We start from the raw sequence: 15,829 nt of genomic DNA on the forward strand, positions 1-15,829 counted from the left end.
AGAGAATTCCACAGACTCACAACTCTCTGTGAGAAAAAGTATTTCCTCTTCTCCGTTCTAAATGGCTTACCCCTTATTCTTAAACTGTGGCCCCTGGTTCTGGACTCCCCCAACATCGGGAACATGTTTCCTGCCTCTAGCGTGTCCAAACCCTTAATAATTTTACATGTTTCAATGAGATCCCATCTCATCCTTCTAAACTCCAGTGTACAAGCCCAGCTGCTCCATTCTCTCAGCATATGACAGTCCCGCCATCCCGGGAATTGACCTTGTAAACCTACGCTGCACTCCCTCAATAGCAAGAATGTCCCTCCTCAACAGAAGCTTAGAATTTTTCTAACACATAACCACTAAAGTAACCCACAAAAGAAAAATATTTCAAGAAATAATTGACATCAGTGTTTAAGAAGGAACTGCAGATGCTGGAAAATCGAAGGTACACAAAAATGCTGGAGAAACTCAGCGGGTGTAGCAGCATCTATGGAGCGAAGGAAATAGGCAACGTTTCGGGCCGAAACCCTTCTTCAGACGGGTTTCACACAGCTAAAAAAAAATCTTTACAAAAAATGTTACCTGAATTACTAAATGAGCCATTTGTAGAGATGCCAAAAGAACTCAAAAGTAATACCTACACATCACCTTAGAAAGGTACCATCTCAAGGCACAATTATGCACAATACTGCAAGGCACAGTTAACTTGTCAATACACTGATGTCACATCTACAACGCTAAGAAGGTAGAAATCTCTGCCAATAACAATGAAATCAAAAATTCCCCAATATAAACAGAAGATCACCAGAAAGGGGAGGGGGTAGCTGCTGCCCGGGAGGTAGGGCCCCGCATCTCTCTAACCCCCCCCACTATCATCGCCAGTACCATTCCCTTTCCAGTCGCAGTTCCATTTGGGAAACACAAAATGTGGTCGCATGAGGCGTACGGTCGCGCGGGGCCAGTCCCACTTCGAACCGCGGAGGCGTCTGGAGTTGTGCGGGGCTGGTCTCGATATCATACTCACCAATCAGCTGGGCAGGAGGCAGGCCGACTGAATTTGGACGTCACACGGCATTGAGGACCCGTCGAGACGCTGCGTACGCCCTCAATGTGCCTGCGGGCCGACAGGCCGTTGTCGCGCGGGATTTTCGGACAGTGCAAGATTTTCGGAGCCCCGCGCGATGTCGGGACCAGCCCCACACAACTCCATACGCCTCCGCCGATGGAAGTGGGACCGGCCCCACGAGTCCGTACGCCTCAAGCGACCATGTTTGGTCGTGCTAGACGCATGCAATCGCATGCTGGTGGGACAGGCCCTTAAATATATTTATTTTCCCCACAAGAGAGGAGGGGGAGGGGATCAACGCCCCGCAGCCAACAATACTGTCTCAGCTGTCCGCGTGTCCCGGTCACTCCAAGCCCGCGCTCCTGTTCGTGGCCCCCGCGTCTCACCCTCCGACAAACAGGCACCAGCACAGCTGGCACGGTGCCGCCGGGCAGATCTCAGCAGCAGCCAAAGAGCGTTGTTGTGTTCCCTTCGCCCACGGCCTGCCGCGTGTCTCCCCCCCACCAGCTATTGGCTGACCTTGCTGCATTCCATCATGAATCACAAGCTTGCCCGCCTCCAGACCGGTACCTCCACTGACTCTGCTTCCCTCACCGGTTTATTTTACCGATCTTGCCAACTAAACTGTGTCAAAATCGGGCACAAAAAATGGAAAAATCTGATTCATTGTTAGGAAAAGAAAAAAAATCGGAATTCCGATTTAAATCGGAAGAATATCATGCCTGCATTATCTAAAGGGGCTGCTCCTTGCCTTCCTGCTGCACGTCACACCCACCACCCTCATCTTTGGACACCCCGTGCGTAGGGGAGAGGGTTTGGGGCCGAGGATGTCCTGGTTGTGTTGCTCCTGGACCTGGCCAAGCTGGCCATCCGCGAGTCACGGCGCCAGGCGGGAAGAGGGCTCTGCCTGAGCCGGCTGCCTGCCCCTTTTCCGGGGTTACGTCCGTGCCCGGGTGGTGTTAGAGAGGGACTACGCACTGTCCAGGGGCACCCTGCGGGATTTCCGGGACCGCTGGGCTCCACGGGTGGTGGAGTGCATCGTCGATAAGGACGGGGAAATAGTGATTTAATATTTAGAATTGAAGAATATTTGTTTTACGTTGTATCATGGTGGTGGGTTGGTTTGTATTGTTTTGTACATATCATTTTTGTAAATAATTAATTTTAAATTATTTTTGGTAAAAATTAAACTGTGGCCCAGCATCCACGAGCATCAACGTGGCGAGTCCATCAGCAGCCCCTCGCCACCCTCACGGAGATAGGGAGGGCCGGGCGCACTGAGCGTTGCGGACTCTTATACATTGGCGACAACAAACGTACACTGGGCGGTCGTTCCGCTGAACACCAGCGCTCAGCCCGCCTGGACCTACCTGATCCGCCAGTTGTGAAAGTAAGCATGCAGGTACAGCAGGCAGTGAAGAAAGCCAATGGCATGTTGGCCTTCATAACAAGCGGAATATAGGAGCAAAGAGGTCCTTCTGCAGTTGTACAGGGCCCTAGTGAGACCACACCTGGAGCATTGTGTACAGTTTTGGTCCCTTAATTTGAGGAGGGCTATTGAGGGAGTGCAGCGTAGGTTTACAAGGTTAATTCCCGGGATGGCGAGACTGTCATATGCTGAGAGAATGGAGCGGTTGAGCACTCTGGAGTTTAGAAGGATGAGAGGGTATCTTATTGAAACATATAAGATTATTAAGTGTTTGGACACGCTAGAGGCAGGAAACATGTTCCCGATGTTGGGGGAGTCCTGAACCAGGGGCCACAGTTTAAGAATAGAAACATAAAAAATAGGTGCAGGAGGAGGCCATTCGGCCCGTCGAGCCAGCACCACCATTCATTGTGATCATGGCTGATCGTCCCCTATCAATAACCCGTGCCTGCCGTCACCCCATATCCCTTGACTCCACTAGCCCCTAGAGCTCTATCTAACTCTCTCTTAAATCCATCCAGTGACTTGGCCTCCACTGCCCTCTGTGGCAGGGAATTCCATAAATTCACAACTCTCTGGGTGAAAAAGTTTGTTCTCACCTCAGTCTTAAATTACCTCCCCTTTATTCTAAGACCGTGGCCCCTGGTTCTGGACTCGCCCCACATTGGAGATATTTTTCCTGCATCTCAGATTCAGATTCAGATTCAATTTTAATTGTCATTGTCAGTGTACAGTACAGAGACAACGAAATGCAGCTTGTCCAGCTTGTCGAAATGCAACAAATCTAGCTTGTCCAGTCCTTTTATAATTTTATATGTTTCTATAAGATCCCCCATCCTTCTAAACTCCAATGAATACAAGGGGTAAGCCATTTAGAACAGAAACGAGGAAACACCTTTTCACACAGAGAGTTGTGAGTCTGTGGAATTCTCTCCGCAGAGGGCGGTGGAGGCCGGTTCTCTGGATACTTTCAAGAGAGAGCTAGATGGGGCTCTTAAAGATAGCGGAGTCAGGGGATATGGGGAGAAGGCAGGAACAGGATACTAATTGGGGATGATCAGCCATGATCACTTTGAATGGCGGTGCTGGCTTGAAGGGCCGAATGGCCTCCTCCTGCACCTATTGTCTATTGTCTTGTTGTGTCTGCTCTTCATCACGTCAGTCTGCCTCTAAACTCTTTACGGTGACACCCAGAGTCCCAGAGCCCACCCACCCACACGGTCACTGAGCAGCCACACTGGGTACAAACGCTCACCTGTATTCCTTGGGATCGTGTTTAATTGCTTCTGTGAATAAAGCCACTGCTTCTTCATAGCGACCCGTGTTCGCCATACTGTTACCCTGTACTGAGGGAGACAATGAGTTGAGTGTAGTTTAATGTCCCCTGTACCGAGGTACAGTGAAAAGCTTCTGTTGCCTGCCATCCGGGCAGCACCATGGCTCAGCGGTAAAGTTGCTGCCTTACAGCGCCAGAGTCCTGGGTACCATCCTGACTACAGATACTGACTGTACGGAGTTTGCACGTTCTCCCCGAGACCCCCGTGGGTTTTCTCCAGGTGCTCCGGTTTCATCCCACACTCCAAAGACGCGCAGGTTTGTAGGTTAATTAGCTTGGCGTAAATGTAAATTGTCCCCAGTGTGTGTGCAGGGTGATGTTGGCGTGCAGGGATCGCTGGTCAGAGGAGACTCAATGGGCTGAAAGGCCTGTTTCCGCACTGTATCACTAAACTAAACTAACCAGTCAGCGGAAAGATAATACACAAGCCCATAAGTGATGGGAGCAGAATTAAGCCATTTGGCCCAAGAAATCTACTCCGCTATTCAATCATGGCTGATCTATCTCTCCCTTCTAACCCCATTCTCCTGCCTTCTCCCCCATAACCCTTGACACCTGTACTAAATGAGAACCTGTCAAACTCTGCCATAAAAATATCCACTGACTTGGCCTCCACAGCCTTCTGTGGCAAAGAATTCCACAGATTCACCACCCTCTGACGAAATAAATTCCTCCTCATCTCCTTCCTAAAGGAACGTCCTTTAATTCTGAGGCTGTGCCCTCTGGTCCTAGACTCTCCCACTAGTGGAAACATCCTTCACATCGCCGTCCCACTCTCCCCCCCCCCCCCCCCCCCCCCCCCCCTCACTCTCCCCCCTAGTTCTCTTGTACTTCTTGTACTTCAGGCACAGTCACACAGCACGGAACCAGGCCATTCGGCCCGACCTGTCCATGCCCACCAAGATGCCCATCTACGCCAGTCCCATTTACCCACATTTGACCCATATCCCTCTAAACCTTTCATATCCACGTACCTGTACAAATGTCTTTTAAATGCCAAAATAGTCCCAGCCAAGTACCTCCTCTGGCAAGATGGGCCATACACCCACCCTCTGTGTGGAAACGCTTGCCCACTATTTTCCCCTCCCACCTTAACCCTCTGGTTTTTGATCCCATTGCTCTAGGTTCACCCTGGGCCACAGGATCTCAGTTATCTCTGTCTCTTGTTGCCTGATTCACCCGTCACACAAGACTCTCCGCAAGTCTGCCGCCCAGTCACTTCACGTCGTACACTGACAACCCATGTCACGGTGATGCAGCGGTAGAGTTGCTGCCTCACAGCGCCAGAGACCCGGGTGTGATCCCGACTACGGGTGCTGTCTGTACGGAGTTTGTACGTTCTCCCCGTGACCTGCCTGGGTTTACTCCGAGATCTTCGGTTTCCTCCCACACTCCAAAGTCGTGCAGGTTCGTAGGTTAATTGTCTTAGTGTATGTGTAAAATTGTCCCTAGTGTGTGTAGGATAGTGTTAATGAGCGGGGATCGCTAGTCGGAGCGGACACGGTGGGCCAAAGGGCCCGTTTCCGGGCTGTATCTCTAAACTAGACTAATGGCATGTTGGCCTTCATAATAAGAGGAGTTGAGTATAGGAGCAAAGAGGTCCTTCTGCAGTTGTACAGAGCCCTAGTGAGACCACACCTGGAGTACTGTGTGCAGTTTTGGTCGCCAAATTTGAGGAAGGACATTCTTGCTATTGAGGGAGTGCAGCGTAGGTTTACAGGGTTAATTGTCGGGATGGCGGGACTGTCATATGTTGATGGAATGGAGCGGCTGGGCTTGTACACTCTGGAATTTAGACGGATGAGAGGGGATCTTATTGACACATATAGATTGTTAAGGGTTTGGACACGATAGAGGCAGGAAACATGTTCCCGATGTTGGGGGAGTCCAGAACCAGGGGCCACAGTTTAAGAATAAGGGGTAAGCCATTTAAAATGGAGATGAGGAAAAATGTTCTCACCCAGAGAGTTGTGAGTCTGTGGAATTCTCTGCCTCAAAGGGCGGTGGAGGCCGGTTCTCTGGATGCTTTCGAGAGAGAGCTAGATAGGGTTCTTAAAAATAGCGGAGTCAGGGGATATGGGGAGAAGGCAGGAACGGGGTGGGTAGTAAGGCCCTAGACATATACAACATACGTCGAGAAATTGTCTGAAAGAACAAAATACACACTCCCCACCATTGTAGATGTAGCCCAGTCCATCACACAGACCACACTCCCCACCATTGTAGATGTAGCCCAGTCCCACACACACCACACTCCCCACCATTGTAGATGTAGCCCAGTCCCACACACACCACACTCCCCACCATTGTAGATGTAGCCCAGTCCATCACACAGACCACACTCCCCACCATTGTAGATGTAGCCCAGTCCATCACACAGACCACACTCCCCACCATTGTAGATGTAGCCCAGTCCATCACACACACCACACTCCCCACCATCGACTCCATCTACACTTCACGCTGCTTCGGGAAAGCAGCCAACATCATCACAGACTTGTCCATGTCCCACCCCGATCATTCCTTCTTCTCCCCGCTCCCGTCCGGCAGAAGGTTGAAAGCACGCACCACCAGACCCAGGAACGGTTTCTTCCCCTCTGTTATCAGGCTTCTGAACGGCCCTTCCATAAGCTAGGGTACTGTCCGATTCACCTCTACCCCATTGCGGACATTGGACTTTGTCTGTGGAACTGATGCGCTACAATGCTGAGAACTATATTCTGCACTCTGTATCTTCCCCTTTGCTCTACCTGTTGGACTGGAGTTTGACCTGATTGTATTTATGTTGAGTATTATCTGATCTGTTTGGACAGCGTGTAAAACAAAGCTGTTCACTGTACCTCGGTACAGATGACTATAATAAATCTAAACTTATCCACACTACCAGATTGCAAAACACATTCCTGCTTACCTGCCAATTCCAGGATCTTGTCATTCAATGCCGTTGAGTCCACAGGATGCTGGCAAAAGGAAAAACAACAGTAATGAACACACCGTCTCCCCGTTTACCAAAACACACTGCCCGCACCACAGCCCGGCAGCGCCTCAAATATCACCAGCACCTTCTCCGGGACCACCTATGTCAAAGCGTTCAAGGAGGGACTGCAGATGCTGGAAAATCGAAGGTAGACAAAAGTGCTGGTGAAACTCAGCGGGTGCGGCAGCATCTATGGAGCGAAGGAAATAGGCAACGTTTCGGACCCGAAACGTTGCCTATTTCCTTCGCTCCATAGATGCTGCCGCACCCGCTGAGTTTCTCCAGCACTTTTGCCTACCTATGTCAAAGCAATGGCCATAAACTTCCTTCGAAGGCTTAGGAAGTTCGGCAAGTCACCAACGACTCTCATAGGAGCAGAATTAGGCGATTCAGAGGGCGGTGGAGGCCGTTTCTCTGGATACTTTCAACAGAGAGCTAGATAGAGCTCTTAAAGATAGCGGAGTCAGGGGATATGGTGAGAAGGCAGGAACGGGGTACTGATTGTGGATGATCAGCCATGATCACATTGAATGGCGGTGCTGACTCGAAGGGCCGAATGGCCAACTGCTGTACCTATTGTCTATTGTCTAAAAGAGCGCTGTCTAATTCTGAGGCTGTGACCTCTGGTCCTAGACTCTCCCACCAGTGGAAACATCCTCTCCACATCCACTCTATCCAATCCTTTCACTATTCTGTAAGTTTCAATGAGGTCCCCCCCTCATTCTTCTAAACTCCAGCGAGTACAGGCCCAGTGCCGACAAATGCTCATCATAGCTTAACCCACTCATTCATAGAAACATAGACAATAGGTGCAGGAGTCAGCACCGCCATTCAATGTGATCATGGCTGATCATCCACAATCAGTACCCCGTTCCTGCCTTCTCCCCATATCCCTCGATTCCATTAGCCCAGTTAGTTGATTCCTGGGATCATTCTTGTAAACCTCCTCTGGACCCTCTCCAGAGTCAGCACATCCTTCCTCAGAGATGGGGCCCAGAACTGCTCACAGTGCTCCAAATGCGGGCAGACCAGCGCCTTGTGGAGCCTCATCATCACACCTCTGCCTTTGTATTCCAGTGCTCTTGACCTAAATGCTGGCATTGAATTTGCCTTGTGGTCTCGGGTCAGGACCCAGCAAGAGGTTTCATCTCCACCGATTCAACTTGCAGATTCACTTTTTGTGAGCTGTGCACCTGCTCTCTCTCTCTCGAGTCCCTTTCTTTGAAACCTCTCATTTCTGGATTCTCTCCCCTTGAAGAAATGGAGCAGTGGTAGACTTGCTGAGCTCTCTCCCCCCATCCCCTTCCCAGCTCTCCCACAGCCCACAGCCTCCGCCTCTTCCTTTATTCTTCCCGCCCACCCCCACATCAGTCTGAAGAAGGGTCTCGACCCGAAACGTCACCTATTCCTTCGCTCCATAGATGCTTCCTCACCCGCTGAGTTTCTCCAGCATTTCAATCCACCTTTGCATGCAGACAATGTATTTGCCTGTACCCTGGTGGACGTGACAATAAGGATACCATTGATGTACGAGGGGCAAGGCCAGCTAGGCGGAACATAATCCTTACCTCCGGTTTCTTCTCAGCTTTCTTCTTCTCAATCTCCTTCCTCTCAGCTTTGGGTTTGATGTTCAGTTTCCGTTTGATCTGGTTGGCAGCTTTTGACACAAAGGAACTGGACATGTCCCATTCATCCTGTGTGTTGTGTGGGGGTGGGGGGGAAGAGGCAGAGTGAAGTGTCGATCTGTCCATCAGCGTGGACCCCAGCACTCTCCCTCACCACAATACACGCGGCCAGGGCAAAGCTACCATCAACCGTGTAACATTAGGAAACTTGCAGATGACACAAAGCTGGGTGGCAGTGTGAACTGTGAGGAGGATGCTATGAGAATGCAGGGTGACTTGGGGGAGTGGGCAGATGCATGGCAGATGAAGTTTAAGTAAGTAAGTTTATTGGCCAAGTATTCACATACAAGGAATTTGCCTTGGTGCTCCGCCCACAAATAACAACATGACACAGTGACAGTTACGATGCGGACAAATGTGAGGTTATCCACTTTGGTATCAAAAACAGGAAGGCAGATTACTATCTAAATGGTGTCAAGTTGGAAAAGGGGAAGTACAACGGGATCTGTGGGGTCCTTGTTCATCAGTCAATGAAAGTAAGCATGCAGGTGCAGCAGGCAGTGAAGAAAGCAAATTGCATGTTGGCCTTTATAACAAGAAAAGGTGAGTATAGGAGCAAAGAGCATCCTTCTGCAGTTGTACAGGGTCCTTAGTGAGACCACACCTGGAGTATTGTGTGCAGTATTGGTCCCCGAATTTGAGGAAGGACATTCTTGGTATTGAGGGAGTGTAGCGTAGGTTTACAAGGTTAATTCCCGGGATGGCGGGACTGTCTTAGGCTGAGAGAATGGAGCAGCTGGGCTTGTACACTCTGGAGTTTAGAAGGATGAGAGGGGTTATTATATTATATATATGTTATTGAAACATATAAGATTATTAAGGGTTTTGACATGCTAGAGGCAGGAAACATGTTCCCGATGTTGGGGGAGTCCAGAACCAGGGGCCACAGTTTAAGAATAAGAGGTAAGCCATTTAGAACGGAGACGAGGAAACACTTTTTCTCACAGAGAGTTGTGAGTCTGTGGAATTCTCCGTAGGTTGCCGACCCCTGGTTGAGAAGGAGGAGGGGGTTCCCCACTGAAACTCACCCAGAGGGTGGGAATGAGGTGAATGTGTCGGGAGAAGGGGTCGGGTGCCGTGACAACGGGGTTGGCAGCTCCTCACCTCAGACGGTGACCTGTCGGTGGCCACCGCGCTCCCTGCCTCGCGCTCCGGCTTCACTCTGCTGACTTTGGCAGCCACTCTCAGGCCGGGCACGTTGCCAGCGGCTCCGCTCGGTAGCTTGCTCTCCACAGCAACGTGCTGAGGGGGGACGGCAGCCTCGCAGTTCATGTTTGCACCCACGTCCCCGCATTCCCGCACCCCGTCCACACGCTCCTCACAATGCGGCAACACCGGCTGCAGGAAGCACAGAGCAAACGCTCACATAGATACATAGAAATTAGGTGCAGGAGTAGGCCATTCGGCCCTTCGAGCCTGCACCGCCATTCAATATGATCATGGCTGATCATCTAACTCAGTATCCCGTACCTGCCTTCTCTCCATACCCCCTGATCCCTTTAGCCACAAGGGCCACATCTAACTCCCTCTTAAATATAGCCAATGAACTGGCCTCAACTACCCTCTGTGGCAGAGAGTTCCAGAGATTCACCACTCTCTGTGTGAAAAAGTTTCTTCTCATCTCGGTCCTAAAGGATTTCCCCCTTATCCTTAAGCTGTGACCCCTTGTCCTGGACTTCTCCAACATCGGGAACAATCTTCCTGCATCTAGCCTGTCCAACCCCATAAGAATTTTGTACGTTTCTATAAGATCCCCTATCAATCTCCTAAATTCTAGCGCGTATAAGCCAAGTCTATCCAGTCTTTCTTCATATGAAAGTCCTGACATCCCAGGAATCAGTCTGGTGAACCTTCTCTGCACTCCCTCTATGGCTATAATGTCCTTCCTCAGATTTGGAGACCAAAACTGTACGCAATAGTCCAGGTGTGGTCTCACCAAGACCCTGTACAACTGCAGTAGAACCTCCCTGTTCCTATACTCAAATCCTTTTGCTATGAAAGCTAACATACCATTCGCTTTCTTCACTGCTTGCTGCACCTGCATGCCTACTTTCAATGACTGGTGTACCATGCCACCCAGGTCTCGCTGCATCTCCCCTTTTCCTAGTCGGCCACCATTTAGATAATAATCTGCTTTCCTGTTTTTGCCACCAAAGTGGATAACCTCACATTTATAACCTCACGTTAGTTTATTCATCAGATGCCGCCTGACCCACCGAGTTACTCCGCCATTTTGTGTCCTTCCAAGGTCCAGAGAGATATGGGCCAAATACGAGTGGATGGGGCATTGTGGTCAGCATCGAGCTGGGCCGTAGAGCCTGTTTCGTTGTGGTTTGACTCTAGAGATATTTTAGTTTAGTTTATGGTAGACAAAAATGCTACCAGGAGGGCGAGGACGCAACTCGGAGAACAGTCACATCCTCACCAGGAAGTGACTGGGAAACGGTTTCCCCCTTACCCTACCCCCCTCCCCCACATAGGAAAACTAAAGAAGCCACCAACACAAACTTTAAAACTGACTAAAAATTTAAAAAAGATTGTAAAAAAACAGGCTGTAGGCAGAGGCTGCCTTCAATGCGGCGCCCCTAGTAGCAGATGGTACAGTTGCCTGATAACAGCCGGGAAGAAGCGGTCCCTGAATCTGGAGGTGTGTGTGTTTTCACACTTCTGTACCTCTTGCCCGATGGGAGAGGGGAGGAGGGGGAGCGACTGGGCCTTGATGATGCTGCTGGCCTTGCCGAGACAGCATGAGCTGTAGATGGAGCCTATGGAAGGGAGGTTGGTTGGTGCGATGGTCTGGGCTGCGTCCACAATTCGCTGCAGTTTCCTGCGGTCATGGATGGAGCTGTTCCCAAACGTTAGCACAACAGCTGTCAAATCCCCGCAGAGAGATTCACCTCCCCGAAACACCGAACAGAAGGGGAGGTATCGGACTTTAACCTCACATTTAGACTAGAGATACCCCGTGGAAACAGGCCCTTCGGACCACACCGACCAGCCATCACTGTCCTACGCACTAGAGCCAACTTTAATAATGTACAGAAGCTAATTAACGTACATAGAAACATAGAAAATAGGTGCAGGAGGAGGCCATTCAGCCCATCGAGCCTGCACTGCCATTCATTGTGATCATGGCTGATCGTCCCCTATCAATAACCCGTGCCTGCCTTCTCCCCATATCCCTTGACTCCACTAGCCCCTAGAGCTCCATCTAACTCTCTTGTAAATCCATCCAGTGACTTGGCCTCCACTGCCCTCTGTAGCAGGGAATTCCATAAATTCACAACTCTCTGGGTGAAAACGTTTTTTCTCACCTCAGTTTTAAATGGCCTCCCCTTTATTCTAAGACTGTGGCCCCTGATTCTGAACTCGCCCAACATTGCATCTCGCTTGTCCAGTACTTTTATAATTTAATACGTTTCTATAAGATCCCCCCTCATCCTTCTAAATTTCAGTGAATACAATCCTAGTCTTTTCAATCTTTCCTCATATGACAGTCCCGCCATGCCGGGGATTAACCTCGTGAACCTACGCTTCTGGATTCCCCCAACATAGGGAACATGTTTCCAGCCTCTAGCAGGTCCAATCCCTTAATAATATTATACGTTTCAATAAGATCCCCTCTCAACCTAAATTCCAGAGTATACAAGCCCAGCCGCTCCATTCGATCAACATATGACAGTCCCGCCATCCCGGGAATTAACCTTGTGAACCTACGCTGCACTCCCTCAATAGCAAGGATGTCCTTCCTCAAATTTGGAAACCAAAACTGCACACAATACTGCAGATGTGGTCTCACCAAGGTCCTGTACAACTTCAGAAGGACCTCTTTACTCCTATACTCTTGTTATAAAGGCCAACATGCCATTCGCTTTCTTCACTGCCTGCTGTACCTGCATGCTTACTTTCAGTGACTGGTGTACAAGGAGACCCAGGTCTCGTTGTACTTCCCTTTTTCCTAATCTGACATAATTGAGATAATAATCTGCCCCCTTGTTCTTACCGCCAAAGTGGATAACCTCACATTTATCTACATTATATTGCATCTGCCATGCATCTGCCCACTCACTCAACCCGTCCAAGTCAGATTCAGATTCAGATTCAGATTCAATTTTAATTGTCATTGTCAGTGTACAGTACAGAGACAACGAAATGCATTTAGCATCTCCCTGGAAGAGCGACATAGCAAATGATTTAAATAAATAATAATAAGTGATAATAAGTGTCCGGGGGGTGGGGGGGTGATTGGCAGTCACCGAGGTACGTTGTTGAGTAGTGACAAGTCACCCTGCAACCTCCTAGCATCCTCTTTGCAGTTCACACTGCCACCCAGCTTTGTGTCATCTGCAAACTGGCTGGTGTCACTTTTAACTCCATCATCTAAATCATTAATATATATTGCAAATAGTTGCGGTCCCAGCACCGAGCTTTGTGGCACTCCACTCGCCACTGCCTGCCATTCTGATAGTAACCCGTTTATTCCTACTCCATGTTTCCTGTCTGCCAACCAGTTCTCCATCCATGTCAATACCCTATCCTCAATACCATGTGCTCTAATTTCGCCCACTAATCTCCTGTGTGGGACCTTATCAAAGGCTTTCTGAAAGTCCAGATACACCACATCCACTGGCTCTCCCTTATCCATCCTACTTAGACAAAAATGCTGGAGAAACTCAGCGGGTGCGGCAGCATCTATGGAGCGAAGGAAATAGGCAACGTTTCGGGCCGAAACCCTTCTTCAGCCTGATGCAGGGTGGGGGGGGGGGGGATGGGAAGAAGAAAGGAAGAGGAGGAGCCAGAGGGCTGAGGGAGAGCTGAGAAGGGGAGGAGACAGCAAGGGCTACCGGAAATTGGAGAAGTCAATGTTCATACCGCTGGGGTGCAGACTGCCCAAGCGGAATATGAGGTGCTGCTCCACCAATTTCCGGTGGTGCTCACTCTGGCAATGGAGGAGGCCCAGGACAGAAAGGTCGGATTCGGAATGGGAGGGGGAGTTGAAGTGCTGAGCCACAGGGAGATCAGGTTGGTTAACGCGGACCGAGCGGAGGTGTTCGGCGAAACGATCGCCAAGCCTACGCTTGGTCTCACCGATATAGATCAGCTGACATCAAGAGCAGCGGATGCAATAGATGAGGTTGGAGGAGGTGCAGGTGAACCTCTGTCGCACCTGGAACGACTGCTTGGGTCCTTGGATGGAGTCGAGTATCCATCCTACTTGTTACATCCTCAGAAAATTCCAGAAGATTAGTCAAGCAGGATTTCCCCTTCCTAAATCCATGCTGACTTGGACCAATCCTTTTACTGCTATCCAAATGCCCCATTATTACTTCTTTAATAATTGACTCCAGCATCTTCCCCACCACCGATGTCAGGCTAACTGGTCTATAATTCCCTGTTTTCTTTCTTGCTCCTTTCCTGAAAAGTGGGATAACATTAGCTACCCTCCAATCCACAGGAACTGATCCTGAATCTATAGAACAAATGATCACCAATGCGTCCACAATTTCTAGAGCCACCTCCCTGAGGACCCTGGGATGCAGACCATCAGACCCCGGGGATTTATCAACCTTCAGTCCCATCATTCTACCCAATACTATTTCTCACCTAATGCAAATTTCTTTCAGACAGAGAAACCTAGATCCTCTGTCCTATAGTACATCTGGGAGATTGTTTGTCTTCCTTAGTGAAGACAGAACCAAAGTACCTGTTCAACTCTTCTGCCATTTCCTTGTTACCCATAATCATTTCACCTGTTTCTGCCTTCAAGGGACCCATATTTGACTTAACTAATCTTTTTCTCATAACATTCCTAAAGAAGCTTTTACTGTCCTTCTTTATATTCTTGGCGAACTTCCCCTCGTACTTCATCTTTTCAGCCTGTATTGCCCCTTTTGTTACCTTCTGTTGTCCTATGAAAGTTTCCCAATCCTCTGGCTTCCGGCTACTCTTTGCTGTGTTATAGACCTTTTATTTTAGTTTTATTCTAACCCTAACTTCCCTTGTCAGCCACGGTTGCCTCCTACTCCCCTTAGAATCTTTCTTCCTCTTTGGAATGAAATGATCCTGCATCATCTGGATTATGCCCAGAAATTCCTGCCATTGCTGTTCCACCGTCATTCCTGCTAGGATAATTTTCCAGTTGACCTTGGCCAGCTCCTCTCTCATGCCTTCATAGTCCCCTTTGTTCAACTGCATCACTGCCACTTCCGATTTAACGTTCTCCCTTTCAAATTGTAGATTAAAACTTATCATATTGTGGTCACTACCTCCTAGCAGTTCCTTTACCTTGAGGAGCAAGGTACAAGATACAAAGCTGCATGTTTTTTGGAAATAGTGAAGGGCCTCGATGGAGTGGAGAGTCTAGGAACAGAGATAAAAGGATGTACCTTTAAGAAGTAGATAAGGAGGAATTTCGTTAGTCGGACAGTGGTGAATCTGTGGAATTCATTGCCACAGAAGACTGTGGAGGCAGTCAATGGGTATGTTTAAGGCAGAGATTGACAGATTCTTGATTAGTACGGGTGTCAGGGGTTATGGGGAGAAGGCAGGAGAATGGGATTGAGAGGGAGAGATGGATCAGCTATGGTTGAATGGAGGAGTAGACTCGATGGGCCGGATGGCCTAATTCTACTCCCATCACTTATGAATATTATGAACATAATTTCACCCGGGTGTGGCCGTGAGAGACAGCCTCGCCAACAGACTGTCTCGTCTGATTTTAGTCTGTGTTTACTTGTACGTTTTAGTTGACCTTTAGTTTTTGTATGATGTGGGGGGGTGGGGGAAAACTTTTTTAAATCTCTTCCACCGACGGAGATGCGACTTTTTCCGTATCGTATCTCTGGCCGAACATCGTGGAGCTGGCGGTCCCTTTGTTAGGGATCGACTTCGGGAGCTCCAACTGCAGGAGCCTCGACTGCACCGATCACGGGAGCCTCGACCGCTCCGACTGCGGATGTTTTGAAGTTACTTGAGAAATCTATATTAATACCGCTGGGTTGTAAGCTGCCCAAGCAAAATGCGAGGTGCTGTTCCTCCAATTGGCAGAACCTTTCTCCCAGGGTGCAAATGTCCATTACTATTTCACACCTCGCTCCAGGCATCATGAGAGGAATAGATCGGGTAGAGGCACAGAGTCTCTTGCCCAGAGTAGGGGAATCGAGAACCAGAGGACGTTGAAGGGGAAAAGAGTTAATAGGAATCTGAGGGGTAACTTTTCCACACAAAGGGTGGTGAGTGTGTGGAACGAGCTGCCAGAGGAGGTAGTTGAGGCTGGGACTATCCCATTGTTTAAGAAACAGTTAGACAGGTACATGGATAGGACAGGTTTGGTGGGATATGGGAC

The 15,829-nt window shown here is 49.3% G+C and overlaps 1 protein-coding gene across 1 annotated transcript in view; it reads right to left on the reverse strand.

Moving 5' to 3' along the window:
• Positions 1-15,829, reverse strand: part of ttc31 (tetratricopeptide repeat domain 31) — a 62,650-nt gene that overhangs the window by 18,609 nt on the left and 28,212 nt on the right. Inside the window, exons 3-6 of the mRNA XM_033042401.1 lie at positions 9,589-9,822; positions 8,368-8,493; positions 6,734-6,782; positions 3,742-3,832 (exon numbers count right to left, since the gene is read on the reverse strand). Of these exons, the coding sequence (XP_032898292.1) occupies positions 3,742-3,832; positions 6,734-6,782; positions 8,368-8,493; positions 9,589-9,822 (500 nt within the window). The remainder of the gene's footprint in view (positions 1-3,741; positions 3,833-6,733; positions 6,783-8,367; positions 8,494-9,588; positions 9,823-15,829) is intronic.

This window comes from Amblyraja radiata, chromosome 1 (assembly GCF_010909765.2).
Source record: "Amblyraja radiata isolate CabotCenter1 chromosome 1, sAmbRad1.1.pri, whole genome shotgun sequence".
Classification (NCBI taxonomy): Eukaryota; Metazoa; Chordata; class Chondrichthyes; order Rajiformes; family Rajidae; genus Amblyraja; species Amblyraja radiata.